Source organism: Orcinus orca, chromosome 20, assembly GCF_937001465.1.
Source record: "Orcinus orca chromosome 20, mOrcOrc1.1, whole genome shotgun sequence".
NCBI classification, from domain to species: Eukaryota; Metazoa; Chordata; class Mammalia; order Artiodactyla; family Delphinidae; genus Orcinus; species Orcinus orca.
This window is the reverse complement of record NC_064578.1, coordinates 943174-957631: the sequence shown is the minus strand read 5'-3', so window position 1 is coordinate 957631 and position 14458 is coordinate 943174. Positions and strand designations below refer to the sequence as shown.

Sequence of the window (14458 nt, the reverse complement as noted above, 5' to 3'; positions counted from 1 at the left end):
GCAGACACAGCTCCCTGGTGCACCCGCTCTGTGCCCCGTGAGTCTCGGCCTCTTTACCCCGAAATGGGATACCGCTTGTAGGTTTGCTTTGAGGGGTCAGATAAGGCGTTCCACTCACAGGGACCAGGGCCTGCACACAGCGCACCTCAGCAGAGGCCAGCTATTCTTGTTTCCTGAAATTGCTTTAAAAACGGTAAGGCGCTACACACCCCTGGGTGGTTGTCGTTCCGTGCAAATGGCTCCAAGGTAGAGCACGTGGGGACCAGCCATTCATGCCACGCATGTACTGAGGTGGCAGACGGGCAGGAGCAGCACCGGGGCTGGGGTGGATTCTAGGGAAGTTAGGGAAGGTCAGACGTGGCTGTGGTCCAAACTCAGAACCTACTGCAACTCTGTTCATCTTTTGGAGCGTGGCTAAAATGATGATGATGGTGGTGGTGGTGGTGGTGGTGGTGGTGGTGGTGACGGCAAGCCCCATATATCTTATTTTATTTATTTTTAACTTTTCTTTTTTGGGGGGCGCCATGCTGCGCGGCTGGAGGGATCTTACTTCCCCAACCAGGGATCGAACCTGGGCCCCAGCAGTGAAAGCGCAGAGTCCTAACCGCTGGACCTCCAAGGAATCCCCAAGCCCCATCTATTTTAAGTGGCTGTGCTAAGCACTTCACCCACATTCAATCCTCACGAGCCAAGTAGTATTACCATCCCTTGTTACAGATGAGAAGACTGAGGCTCGGGGTGGTGCAGCCACCTGTGTGGAGTCACCCAACCAGATTCCACTTGGGCTGTTTGACTGGCCTTTACCTGGTCCTGGCCTTTACCCATCCAGACCCCAGCTCTGCCTCACGAGCCGTACACCCCTAAAAATTTCTGAGGACCCCTAGGGGCTTTTATCTATCAGTATTTGCCATATTAAAACTAAGACTTTGGCCTTCCCTGGTGGTGCAGTTGTTGAGAGTCCGCCTGCCGATGCAGGGGACACGGGTTCGTGCCCCCGTCCCGGAAGATCCCACATGCCGCGGAGCGGCTAGGCCCGTGAGCCATGGCCGCTGAGCCTGTGCGTCCGGAGCCTGTACTCCGCGATGGGAGAGGCCACAACAGTGAGAGGCCCGCGTACCACAAAAAAACAAAAAAAAACAAAAAAACCCCCAAAACTAAGGCTTTAAAAAATTTATGTATTAAATCATTAAAAATAATAATACATCCACATTTTATAAATGAAAACTAATTGTAGTTTCCAAGACAAAAAATTTTAGTGAGAAGAGTGGCATTCCTTACCTTTTTGTGTCACTTTAATGTCTGGTTGAATAGGAGACAGCTGGATTCTCACAGCCGCTCCACATCCAATCTGCTGTGACGAGTTGTTTTGGTCAAAGCATGTGAAGATAATCCGGCCTCACGTTGGGGTGTAACTGGAAAGGCGAGGAGCATTGAGGATGCTGGCTGAGACCAGGGCACAGTGACGGGTTGAGTGACAGCACCAGATTGCCAAGGTCTGTAAGGTTCAGCTGCAGCCTGATGAGAGACCCAATGTGGGGATGAGGAATTCTGCAGGAAAAGCACATGGGAGACCGCGACGGTCCCCTCGATCAACCTCCAGGTCGAAAGTTTAGGTCAGCCCACAACTAGTGATGCTACTGTATGCAGACCCAGAACAGGCCCTGCTGGCAGAGATGAAGCCCACAGGCCTCTCAAGGAGCTGGTGGACAGATGGAACCAGGTCACTCCCAGTCAGGGATGGGGGCCACCTGGGTGGGCAGATAGGCTCTGGCTCAGCCCATATGCGTGGGCCAGCCAGCGGGGGCCTAGGTTTGAATTTCAGCTCAGCCACTTGCAGGCTGTGTGGCCCGAAGCAAGTGGCTCAGCCTCTCGGGCCTCAGTCTTCTCATCCATGAAATGGGTGTTATCTGTAGCCGTCTACATCCTCGGTGGCTGTGTGGATCAGATACGGAGGGACGTGCAAAGCTCTCAGGACTATACCTGGCACGTGGTAAGCGCACACACTCTGGCTGTTAATATTCAGCGCTTGGATCCCTTCTCCTGGTGGTCCTTTGTCACCAGAAGCTTGCTACCTCACCTCTGGGCAGCTCATCCTGCAATGTGGCCTGGACCTCGCTCCGTCTAGAGGTGGGGCCTACGTCTCCTCCCCTGGAGGCTGGGTGGACCTTTGCAACCCCTTCGTCCCCCAGGAGGGGCAGAAGTGGCACTGCAGGACTTCCAGGGCGCTGTCATGAGAGGTGCTATGCCCTGCGTGATCTCTGCTGCGGGGCCTTTACACTCGCAGTTCCTTCTGCTCCGGATTCTCTTCCCTGGCAGCTCCTTCTTGCCGTGCAAGTCTCAGTTCACATGTCATTGCCTCCAAGAAGCCTCCCTGAACCCTCAGGTGTGAAGTGGCACCCCCGGCCCTCAACCCCATGGCCAGCTTTCAGTCTTTATCTGAAATTCTCTCTCTCTCTTTGACTAGCTTCTCTCTCTCTCCACTAGAATGTGAGCTCGAGAGCAGGGGCCTCATCTGTCTTGTTCTCAACCTGGTGCGTAGCGGGTCCGTAGCAGCCAGGTTCCCGGGGGGCACTCGGTAAACGCTGGTTGATCAAATGAATGAAGGCAGTCCCAGATCTCCAAGTTTCTCCAGGGTCAACACCCACAGACGAGGGGTCTAGCCCCTCTGCCATCTGGTCTCTCTCCCATCCAGGCATTTCAGCCAGGCGATATCCTCTTAGCGTTCCACACCTATATGCCAACCTGACATGGCTGGTGGAACCCTGTCAGAGAAGGGCTTTCACCTCCCTTCTCTACACTTTTACTAATGCAGCCTAATGGACCAACCTTTGTGACCATGCTTTAATCAAGGCTCTTTGGGTTGGAAGAAACAGAAACCCACCCAGAGGCACTTTAAGAAAAAGAGGCAAATGTATAGGAAGGAATCAAGGCTACCTCATAAAAAAGTGGCCCTCACGAGACCAAACTGGAAACTATTAAAAACCAACCCCTGGTGGTCCAGTGGGTAAGACTCCGTGCTCCCAATGCAGGGGGCCCGGGTTCAATCACTGGTCGGGGAACTAGATCCCGCATGCATGCCGCAACTAAGAGTCCACATGCTGCAACTAAAGATCCCGTGTGCCGCAACTAAGACCCGGCACGGCAAAAATAAAACAAAAGAAACCACATCTGAGTTAGCGGCTGCCTGGCTGGCTGTCTCTGGGGCCACAGGGTCCCTTGCTCGCTGTCTCCACACATATGGTGGAAGGTGGCTGTCCTCCTCCATCTCACTTGCTGCTACCCGGGGAGACAGAAGGGGATTCTAACTCGAGGCCCAGGTCCCACAATAGGTTCTGATTGGCTCAGCTGTGCGCCTCTCAGACCAGGGGGCGGTGTTTGGGAGGGGTGTCGCCCAGTGCTGCCTCGGCTGCCGAACTCCATCACTGCAGGTGGGTGGGCAGTTTTCTGAGAAACAGCTGGCCCCAGGGTTGAAACCATCCCAAAAGGCCTCCTCTCCAGGGGTGACATTAAAAATACTCCACAGTGGCACAGCCAGACGCTGCGCCAGGGCATGGACGGTGGCCACAGCGGCGGGGCGGGTCCTGAGGCCCCTGCTGTGGGGCTGCCCCCTTCCTGCTGGCTGGCTGTGAGGGGTCAGCGTGCTAAGTCCCCAGACCCCCAGCACTTCCCAGCCCTCATCCCACCCCCGCAGACAAAGGTTCACACTCATGTTCTGGACTTGAGACTCCAGTGGCATCCTTCTCAGCCTCAGCTCATCCTAGAGTCCCAGAGCTGCCCCCAGCGGGAGTGAGTCTGTGCAACGCTTTCCCTTCCCAGGAGTCCCCTTGCTGTGGACACGCCTGGCGGCGTGTGCCTATCACAAAGCGTGTGGTGGCCAGGCGGGAAGGGAGTCCCCTCCCGAAGCGTCTCCCTGGATTTCTCAGGACCTTGGGGCCTGCCTGGGGCCCCACACAGCTCTGGGAGGGCATGAGCCAGCGCCCACTCTGTGGCTGCAGGCTGGTGGGTGGGCAGGTGGCAAGACACGTGAAACGCCGGTGGCGCCAGCTCAGCGTTGCGGAAACCGGGGAGGCCTCCGGCCGCTTCCTGTCCATCAGCTTATCTACAGGGGGCAGGGGCTGGGCTAAACGGCAGGCGGGGGTGGGGGCGGGGGTGGGGGCGGGGGTGGGGGGCCGAGCGCACAGTCACTACTGTCAGGCCCTGGCGCTGCCACCTCTCCAGACCGGGTGTCCCTCTGTTTTCAAAATGTGAAACACAGAGTGGGAAACCAACTTGCTGCACCCTCCCTCCCGATGAGCAGCTACAAGCCAGCCGAGGCGTACAAGGTCCCCTTATCGCCTCTGGTCTCAAGAACAGGCTATGCCTGCGGCATAGGCTCCCAGACAGGTCTAGCCTCCCACACCCTGTCCCTCTTTAACGCGCAGTAGGCTCCGCTTTGACTCACGTTGATGCCTGCCTACAACCCCCAACCACTGTTTTGATTAAAAATGCGTTTTATGGAAATCAAAACTACAATGACGTATCACCTCACAGAGGTGAGAACAGCCATCGTTAAAAAGTCTACATACAGGGGGCTTCCCTGGTGGTCCAGTGGTTAAGACTCCACGTTCCCAATGCAGGGGGCCCAGGTTCAATCCCTGATCAGGGAACTAGATCCCGCCTGCCGCAACTAAGAGTTTGCATGCCACAACTAAGAGCCCACATGCTGCAACTAAAAAAAAAAAAACATCCTACATGCCGCAACGAAGACCCGGTGTAGCCAAATAAATAAATGCTAAAAAAAAAAAAAAAAAGTCTACAAGTAACAAATGCTGGAGAGGGTGTGGAGAAAAGGGAACCCTCCTGCACTGTTGGTGGGAATGTAAGTGAGTTGCAGCCACTATGGAGAACAGTATGGAGGTTCCTCATAAAACTAAAAAGAGAGCTACCATATGACCCAGCAATCCCACTCCTGGGCCTATATCCAGACAGACTTTAATTCGAAAAGATACACGCACCCCTATGTTCACAGCAGCGCTATTCGCAAGAGCCAACACATGGAAACAACCTACGTGTCCATCAACGTATGAACAGATAAAGATACACGCACCCCTATGTTCACAGCAGCGCTATTCGCAACAGCCAACACATGGAAACAACCTACATGTCCATCAACATATGAACAGATAAAGAAGATGTGGTGTATACAGACAGTGGAATATTAGCCATAAAAGTGAAATAATGCCATTTGCAGCAACATGGATGGACTTAGAGATGACATACTAAGTGAAGTAAGTCTTAAAGAGAAAGACAAATATTAGATGATATCACTGATTGGCAGAATCTAAAACAAAAATGATACAAATGAATTTATCTACAAAACAGAAACAGACTCACAGACACAGAACAAACGTGTGGTTGCCAAGGGGGAGTGGGAGCCAGAGAGGGTTGGCTTGGGAGTTTGGAGTTAGCAGATTCAAACTATTATATATAGAATGGAGAAACAGCAAGGGCCTACTGTATAGCACAGGGAACTATATCCAATCTCCTGAGATAAACCATAATGGAAAAGAACACATAAAAAAAGAATACGCATGTGTATGTATAACTGAATCACTCTGCTGTACCACAGACATTAACACAACGTTGTAAACCAACTATACTTGAATAAATTTTAAAAAACACACTTAAAACAAAAACATGCTTTACTTGGTGGCTCAGAGTACACACACCAAAACAAAACTGTAACAAAATGTAGCCTTAAAAATGCTGGCCTCGGCCCACCAATAACTTGCTACTGGCTGCTAACAAAATATGGATCTAGTTGCTGTGCCCTTTATAACATGTGGGCAACGATGCTTCTCTACCAAACCGTCTCGTCAGCCGCCAACTGCCTCACTCTTGTCATTTTGCAAGCGCCACCCCAACTGACGTTTCTGTTCCTTTAAATTTTACTTTTGTAAAGGCACGATTCACGCTCCTTACAGAAAACTTGGAGAAGATGGCAAAGTAAAACTCCCGTCTCAGCCCTCACCCGCTCCCACAGACAACCCTTGTGATTTAGTTTCCTCCCAGACCTGTGGTCAGACTTCAGAACCGGGCTGACTGCATTTTTCTGTGATGGGAATTCCACAGACATTGAGCCTGCCAGATAACCCAGCTTCAGGCTTTAAGAACTTTCTTTCCAATTTGGCCATTTGAGAGCAACGTTCTCTTTCAAAATAACAGCTTGATTGAAATATAACCTTCACCCTTAAAGAAGTGTGCAATTCAGTGGTCTCGGTCCGTTCGCAAAACTGCTAAACACCTTCTTTCGAGGCGCATCCACCAGCCTCAGGGTCCTGGGCCGCACACTGGGCGCCAGGCCAGGCCCAGGACACGCCGAGACCCCCGCCCTCGCGGCCACGTGCGCAGCGCCCTCCTAGTCCGCGCAGCTGGGCGCCAGCTTCATTGCACCGTATTAGTTTAAATTTCAGGTGGAAGCAGCGCAGCATGTCCCTCTTTGCCAGGACAGCACTGGCTCGACGGCCACCCGGCACCGTGCCGCCCAGTGCAGACCCATTCAGCACTCGGGAAACAGCTCACGGACCACCAAACAACCGAGACCCTCGCTGCGGCGCATGCGCGGTAGGCGCAGCCCGAGAGGGCCAGCGCGCACGCGCCCGGGCCCGTCCATATTGCGCCAACCCCCTTGGCCAAGGCGCCGATGGTTCCGCCTACGGCCGGGGCGGGGCCAGGGCGCGGCGCGAAAATCAGCGGGAAAAGCGGCTCCACTTCCGCCTGTGGTCCTGCAGTCGTGGTCCTGCAGCCGCGGTTCCGCAGCGCCGGTCTCGCCGCTCCCGCCGCTCCCGCCATGGCGCAGTACCGCCTCACCGACTTCTTCGCGCGCCGCCGTCCTGGGCTCCGGGCCAAGCCGACGCGCACCAAGCCGGCCTGGCGCACCCCGAGTCCCGCCAAGCCCGCGCCCCGCGCCCCGGCCCCCGGCCCCGGCAGCAGCCGCAAGCGCGCCCGCTCGCCCGCCGAGCCCACGCGCGACGAGCCTGCACCACCCGCGCGCAGGAGGCTGCGGCTGCCGGCCAACGCGGTGAGGGCGCGGAGGGGAGGAGGAAACTGAGGCCTGGGAGGGAGACAGATGGGAGGGAACCGGTGGAGCCGTGAGCCGGCCCGGGTGGGGCGGGGGCGGGGCTGCTGGAGAGACCTGCCCTGGAGGAGGGCACCGACCCAGGTGGAACCCAGGTCCCCCGCGGGAGGAGGGGCTAGGGCCAGCTCACGCGCACCTGGCAGGCGGGGTCCCGTAATCTCGCGGGGCCTCCCTTCCAGAGGACTTCCACTGACAGGGAGCGGGGGGGTGCCTGATCTGACACACGCTGGGGGAGGGCCAGAGCCCAGCGGACTGGTAAACGCCAGGTTCGTCTGCAAGAGTGGGCGAGGGGTCAGGCCTTCTGCGAGATGGTGCACCCCGGAGTCTTATGGTTTCATCACCTCTGGGGTCCTTCCCACCAGGTCTCTGGCCCTAGTTCTCCAGCTGCCGCTGGCTCCCCAGAGCACTCTTCTCCCCAAAGCAAGAAGACAAAGAAGGCCCCCCTCTCAGCCAGCCAGCGACCTTGCCTGGCAGCCCAGGAGGACGAGGACAAGGTGAGGCTGGACTGAGGGCAGGGGAGGTGGACTGGCCCGGGGTGACAGGCGGGCTGACAGCACTCTGTGTCCGCAGGTCCCTTCCAAAGTCACTCTCTCTGAGCTCACGTCGTGCCTGCAGCGGGCACAGGAGCTGGGGGCACGGGTCCAGGAGCTGAAGGCAAGTGCACAGAAGAATGCCGGGGAACCCAGCGCGCCGGAGGACGAGGGGCACCCAGCCGGGCTGTGGTGAGTCTAGGGAGGGCGGCTAGGCACCCAGGAAGGGGTGGCCTGGTGGGAGGCCTGGCGGGGCTGGGCTGTGGTGGTTCGGGTCGGGGAGGGCCGCGTCCTCCAAGGGGTCAGCGCAGTGCAATTGTGTCAGCCTCCGTCTGTGGGAGGGCCAGCTCCTGCGAATTGCAGACCACCTGGACAGCCAGCGGTTACCGGGACCTGGCGCCGTGTCTGTCCTAGCAGGTCACGTAGTTATCATATGCCTCTTACAGACAAGGAAGCCAGGGCTGGGGACGGTCGGGGACCGCCCTGGGGGACAGCTGGCTTTGAGGCCAGGCTTTGGTCTTTGGCCCTGGTAGTGCTCCTGACTGGGAGACTGGGTGCGTAGGGGCTTTGTAAACTGGTGCGCAGTGAGCCCTGGGGGTGGAACCCCAGGCTCTGGGGTCTTCCCCCACCGCTTTGCCTGCCGTTGGGTGCTGGAGGGGGTGGGTGTGGTGCTTCTCTCACGTCCCCGCTCCCTCCCTGGCAGTGGTGAGCAGATGCCTGCCTACCAGCGCTTCCACGCCCTGGCCCAGCCGGGGCCCCCGGGCCTTGTGCTGCCCTACAAGTACCAGGTGCTGGCCGAGATGTTCCGCAGCATGGACACCATCGTGAGCATGCTCTACAACCGCTCTGAGACTGTGACCTTCACCAAGGTCAAGCAGGGCGTCCAGGACATGATGCACAAGTGAGCGGGGGTTGGGGGGTCAGGGCCTCGTCCTGCCCTTGGAGTCTGTGCGCCCTCCGACCCCAGCTCTCTGACCCCCCACACCCTCGTCCTGTAGGCGCTTTGAGGAGCGCAACGTGGGCCAGATCAAAACCGTGTACCCTGGCTCCTACCGCTTCCGCCAGGAGCACCACATCCCCACCTTCAAGGATGGCGTCAGGAGGTCTGATTACCAGCTCACCATCGAGCCGCTGCTGGACCAGCGTGAGTGTGTTGGGCCTCGGGTTCTTGCCCAGGACGCTGCACGGTTTCAGCGTGGGTGTAAGGCCTCAGGCACTGAGCCTTGTCTGACACCCGTGGGGTGGGCTGGGTGACTGGGTAGGCTCGGCCCTGGGGCTCAGGCCTGGACTCTCCCCACAGAGGCTGGCAGTGCGGCCCCCCGGCTCACGGCGTCGCACCTGTTGCAGCGGCGCCAGGTCTTCACCCAGAAGCTGGTAGCCCGAGTCCGGGAGCATCACAGGGTGAGCAGGTCCCCCGGCTCAGGTCCTCATGTTGTCCCTGCTGTCGCGGCCCCATCTGCTGCCACAGGAAATGGGCTCCTCCCGAGGCTGAATTCTAGAGTTCTCTTAACCACTGTCCACGGCTGTCTTCTACACGTGGGCAGGCGCTGGGCTGGGCGGGGACCCTGGCCCTGAGCAGACAAGCAGGGAGCTCGAGGCTGGTAGCCTCTGGTCCCGGGAAGCTTGGGGAGAGTCCAGTGGGTGCTGCTGGGTGCTCTATGCTGTACCCTCAGCCCAGCTGAGCACCTGGGGCTCAGAGAAGTGAAGTAACTTGCCCGAGGTTGCCCAGCTGGGACAGGAACCCGGACAGCTCTCTACACCCACAGGCAGATGTGCCCAGGGTCAGCTGGTGCCCCCCCTTCTCACACAGGCCTTCCTGGCCTCCCTGAACCCCCCCATGGAGGTGCCCGAGGACCAGCTGACACGCTGGCACCCCCGCTTCAATGTGGACGAAGTGCCTGACGTCGAGCCAGCCGAGCTGCCCCAGCCGCCCACCGTGGAGAAGCTGGCCTCCGCCCAGGAGGTGCTGGCCCGTGCCCGCAGCCTGATGTCACCCAGGGTAAGGCTGGTGCGGGGTGGCCTGACCCCCATGTTGGTGCCTGACAGGCTCCACCCTTGGCCGTGGGCCTCACAAGCGGAGCACCGCCCACCAGCAGGCTCTGCCCTGGGGTGGTGAGCACAGGCCCTCGATGTGCCGGGGTGACCCTGGGCCAGACAAAGGACTCCGGGGGGGTCCACACAGGCGGGGTGTGAGGAGCCTCCCCTGTGGCTGAACTGGGGGGAGGCGTCTCCTGACCTCTCCCCTCTGACCTGCTTCAGATGCAGAAGGCTCTGAGTGACCTGGCGCAGCGCACGGCGCAGCCTAGCAGCCCCCAGCCCCCCAGCCCGGCACCGCCAGCCACCCCGCCGGCCGCCTCGCCTGCCGCTCTGAAGGGGGTGTCCCAGGCCCTGCTGGAGCGGGTGAGTGTTCGGCGTCCCCGCGGGGGGGTGGTGAGGGGTGAGGCAGACATCCCCTGACCGTCCATGCCCGCGGCAGGTCCGGGCCAAGGAGGCGCAGAAGCAGCTGGCGCAGATGACGCGGCGCCCGGAGCAGGAGCTGCGGCTGCAGCGGCTCGAGCGGCTGCCCGAGCTGGCCCGCGTGCTGCGCAGCGTCTTCGTGTCAGAGCGCAAGCCAGCGCTTACCATGGAGGTGGCCTGTGCCAGGATGGTGGGCAGCTACCGCGCAGCCATGAGCCCCGGTACGTGCAGGGCCCTCCCTAGGTCCCAGGTGAGGGCGGGCACCGTACCCTTGGGCTCACCTGAGGTTGTCTGGCCCCCTTGCCTCCTGCAGCCTTGAGGGGCTGTTCCCACCCTATCGACCCAACCCAGCCTTGTTTCCCCTGCGGTCCCTCCATCGGCCCCCAGGCCCCATAGGACTTGCCTGTTGCCTCCAAGGTCTCTGGTCCCTCAGCTGCGGGGCGCCTCCCATTGTGGGGTTTCCACGGGAGGGTCAGCTCCTTGGCAAGGCTGTGAGGTCACTACTGGAGTCCTTCCCAATCTTGTCCTGGGAGGCCTCATAGGGCCCCAACCCCCGGCCTCACGTGCTCCCTCTCTCCACAGGGGAGATGGAGAAGCACGTGCAGCTCCTCTCTGAGCTGCTGCCCAACTGGCTCAGCCTCCACCGCATCCGCACTGACACCTACGTCAAGCTGGACAAGGCCGCTGACCTGGCAGGTGTCACGGCACAGCTGGCCCGCCTTGCCCGTGCTGAGGAGGCGCTGTGAGCCCAGCGGACAGGTGCCAACACCGCCGGGCCGCCGGACCTGTGTCTGTTTTACACTAGGAACACGACGCACTTTGCTTTCCCTGTCCCGAGTCCCCGTGAGGGTCAGGGCTGTGGCTGCTGGGCTCGAGGACTTCTGGCCAGTGTGGTGGAGGCCCCCCTCGTACACAGGGTGCAGGGAGGGTAGTGTGGCTGGCAGCTAACCCTCCCAGGTGTCCACGTGGGATCCCGAGGTGGTCCTGGAGTATCTGGGTGGGCTGGGTGTCACACAGGGCCCTCGTGAGAGGCAGGCAGGCACATACTGGATCTGAGATTGGGATGCCCGGAGCCGAGAGCCAGGGAACGGGCTCCCCCTGGAGTCCACAGAAGGAACCAGCCCTGCCTACCCACTCCCTGGTGTTTGTACTTGGCCTCCAGAACTGTGAGATAAAGTTGTTTCAAATCCACACGCGTGCGTGGAGTTACAGCAGCAGAGGAAGCCAGGGTGGGCTGCCCCTGTGCGTGCATACGGCGGCTCACAGGGCTCGAGAACCACCAAACGCTAATGTCAGAAAGCGCCCAGCCTGCCGGGTGGGCCCCTGCACCTTCCCACACTGACAATGGGGAGGAGACTCGCTCTAGAAAGTCAGTTGTTTATTCTCATTCTCATTCCACTGTCAATGAGCCTGCAGCTCCAGGCCTCGGGGCTTCCAGAAGCCCCCGCAGGCCCCCCAGGCAGCAGCCCCGCGCCCAAGTCCCGCCCCGCCCTGCCCCAACGGCGGATCCTCTTCTCTCCCAGTTGGTGGGGGGCTGGGGCCGGGGTCACTCGTACTGCAGGAGAGAGAAGAAGGGCACAGTCCCCAGCTTCTCCCTGCCCTTCAGAGAGGTCAGCTCCACCAGGCTCACGCACTCCAGCACCTGGGCCTGCAGCTGGCCCAGCAGCTCACAGGCTGCACGCATGGTTCCTGGGGAGGGAGGGAGGGAGGGACAGAGGGGTGGTGTGGAGACAGGCCCTGGGAAGCTAGAGTGCTGAGACCCATTGCCCACCCCCCCAGACCCTGAGGCCAGGCCCTCACCACCAGTGGCCAGCAGGTCATCCACCACCACCACCTTCTGCCCTGGCTCCAGGGCGTCCGTCTGGATCTCCAGCTCAGCCTGCAGAAGCAAGCGGGCATGTGACCTACCAGCTTCCCCAAAAGGCCTTAGTGTGCAGAGCTGGGGAACTGACAAGGGGCCACCCCCTGGGCCCCAGTTCCAACCCACCCTGTCTCCTGGCTCTGTCAGCCTGGCCCAGCTTCTCAGTCTGAGTTCCCATGTCCACTCCAACCAACCACGGCAGCTCCACTGGAGTCCACGACTCTCCTTTTGGGAATGGAGGGTCCACAGAGGCAGCCCCCAGGCTTCTCACCTTCCCGTATTCCAGTGCGTATGAGGCACACACAGTGGGGCCTGGCAGCTTCCCTCGCTTCCGGATGAGAACGCAGCCCAAGCCCAGCTCCTGGGCCAGGGAGGGACCAAACAGGAAGCCACGGGAGTCTAGGCCTGTCGGCGAGACCTGGGGTGTTGGGGGGCAGCCGCGTGGTACAGTAGCATTGGGGTCCCCATGGATCAGGGCTGAACCGTGACAAGTAGCCATCACGACACAGGACACACAGCCTTGCTGCCTCCAGATGAAAGACCACTGACATCCAACCACTCTGGGAATGTTGACAGATCACCTACCACACAGGGACTGCTAGATGCTAGAGAGGTCAGGAGCCACTCCGTACACGGCGGTGTAAATAGCTGTGTGGGCTCGGGTAAGTCACCTGACCTCTCTCCAAAGCTCAGCTGCTCACCAGTGGCTGGTGGTACCTGAAACGCCCTTAGCAGACGGTGCAGCGTCTGCCCCAGGAGCTTCTAGTCCAGCAGGAGAGGCAGTCCACCTCCGGGGGCGGACTGAGCTGTGATGGGGGAACTCAAGGGCCTCTTCCCCACGTGCGAGTGTGGTTAGGGAGGAAGAGCTTCTGAAGGGAAGAATCCTCTGCAGGACTCAACCAGTTGGAGCCCTCCAGCCTCCAGGGCAGTGCTGTGGCCCCTCAGGGTATCCAAGAACCAGGGAGTATTGGGGGGGGGGCTCTCAAAGAGAAACGACCTGCGCCAGGATCTTCCACGATCTCCTGGGTTTTCCTAAAACCCACCACTGGGTACAGGACCTGGCACACGGCAGGCGCTCAATACCCGCCGGTAAGACAAGAAAGCATGCTTGGCCCCGTGGATTCTGGTCAGACACCCCCACCTGTCGTGCCTGCCCTCAGCCCCGCCGCCGGCACCCACCCATCAGAGGCGTTCCCCGGCCGCTGGAGGGGCCTGTCGCCCCTCTCACGGCTGCAAAGTCGGGATGGGGCAGCGGGTCTGTTCTTACAACCCAAGCACCGTTGGGGCGTCCGGCGGGTCCCCTAAAAGACCCCCAAAGCCACCCTGCCCGGGGTAAAGGACTCCCGACACTGCGCCCTCATGGCAGACTCGAGCAGCACCAGGGAGAGTCCGGGGACCCGGCGGAGCCCTGACGCGCCACTTGCCCGCGATGTAGTCGATCCTGCCGCCGTGGGCCTTTTTCAGGTGATTAGCCAGGAGGCTGATGGAGGCGCGGAAGGAGTCGGGGTCCTTCAGGACGGGTGAAATGTCCCTGGCACGCAAGGACAAGCCTGGTGACTCTCGGGCCCACGCAGAGCCCACCGCGCCCCGACATCCGGGGCCGCGCGGCCCGGTCCGTCCCTCCGTTCCTCCGCCCGCGCGCCCCACGTGGCCCGGCTGCCCGTACCTGAACAGCACGCCGGGGACGGGGAAGTCGGGGAAGCTGCGGATCCGCCGCGCCACCAGCTGCAGCTCGGAATCCGCCATCTCAGCATCCGCGCGTCTCGAGGGCAAGAGCCGGTTAGTAGGCTCCGCGCCTGCGCGGGGTGGGGGAGGAGCCCCCCAGGGGGCGGGGCCGGGAGCCCAGGGCGGCTCCGCGCCAGCGTGGAAAGGGTCTGGGTTCGGGTGGGCGGGGCCCACCATCTCCCGTAGGAGGTACCGTATTTCATCGAATCTGAAGTGCGGTCGGTCTTAAGATACGTGCTTATTTCTTGTGCCCCGAACACTAGCGTCCCCGCCTCAAGGACGTTCGCGCGGGGCCCAGGTGCGAGTCAGGGTTGATGGAGTACGGCGTCTACGCAGCCCCGGCCGGACTGTCGGGGAAATCTTCGCCCGGTTCGGCCGAGCCGAGAGCGCCCGCAGGTCTTCGGCGCAGCTGTGGCCGGGACCCCAGGCCTCGGGCGGCGCGCACTGCCTCGCCCGCTCTTCTTCCCTCCCCGGCGGGTCTCGGCTGTGCTCCTGCAGCGCGGTGCGAGGGGGCCAGCGCGCGCACGGGGCGCACGGCGCACACACACAGCCTGGCCCTTTCCCCAGGAGCGCGCCAGTGCCTGAGGACCAGAGCAAAGAGGGATTCCGAGCAGGAGTGCGGTGCAGCGGCCCGGAAGGGAGCAGTTCAGAGAACCAACGGCCGGGGGCGGGGCGAGCCAGAGGCGGAAGCCCAGGCGTTTGTTGCCTGGCTCCCCCGGGGCCTGCTGGGGGAGGGCAGCGGAGGAGGGAGTGATGGAATGCTTGGCC

General features: G+C 60.5%; 2 protein-coding genes and 1 long non-coding RNA gene across 6 annotated transcripts; 1 reads left to right on the top strand and 2 right to left on the bottom strand.

Annotated features, from left to right (window-relative positions):
• Positions 1 to 1188: 1188 nt before the first annotated feature.
• LOC125962652 (uncharacterized) lies at positions 1189 to 6816 on the bottom strand. The gene is made up of 2 exons (XR_007474086.1): positions 5137 to 6816; positions 1189 to 5044 (listed from the first exon to the last, which is right to left on the bottom strand). It is a non-coding gene; the product is annotated as an uncharacterized LOC125962652 (long non-coding RNA).
• CDT1 (chromatin licensing and DNA replication factor 1) lies at positions 6751 to 11340 on the top strand. Its single transcript, XM_004280135.3, has 10 exons — positions 6751 to 7060; positions 7480 to 7611; positions 7688 to 7839; positions 8351 to 8548; positions 8646 to 8791; positions 8948 to 9048; positions 9458 to 9646; positions 9907 to 10047; positions 10124 to 10325; positions 10687 to 11340. Exons 1-10 carry the CDS (start codon positions 6830 to 6832, stop codon positions 10848 to 10850), a joined length of 1656 nt encoding a protein of 551 aa, XP_004280183.2. The 5' UTR covers positions 6751 to 6829; the 3' UTR covers positions 10851 to 11340.
• A 125-nt stretch (positions 11341 to 11465) lies between these two features.
• On the bottom strand, positions 11466 to 14392 carry APRT (adenine phosphoribosyltransferase). 4 transcript variants are annotated; one of them, XM_004280061.4, is made up of 5 exons: positions 13632 to 14392; positions 13390 to 13496; positions 12237 to 12370; positions 11905 to 11983; positions 11466 to 11793 (listed from the first exon to the last, which is right to left on the bottom strand). In XM_004280061.4, the coding sequence occupies exons 1-5, from the start codon at positions 13865 to 13867 to the stop codon at positions 11651 to 11653; spliced, it is 699 nt and encodes a 232-aa protein (XP_004280109.2). In that variant the 5' UTR covers positions 13868 to 14392; the 3' UTR covers positions 11466 to 11650. The 4 variants fall into 4 exon arrangements, 2 of the variants coding, with proteins under 2 accessions (XP_004280109.2, XP_033262151.1); XM_033406260.2 differs by having other exon boundaries at positions 11466 to 11659; XR_007474082.1 differs by having other exon boundaries at positions 11635 to 11659; positions 12092 to 12370.
• Positions 14393 to 14458: the final 66 nt, after the last annotated feature.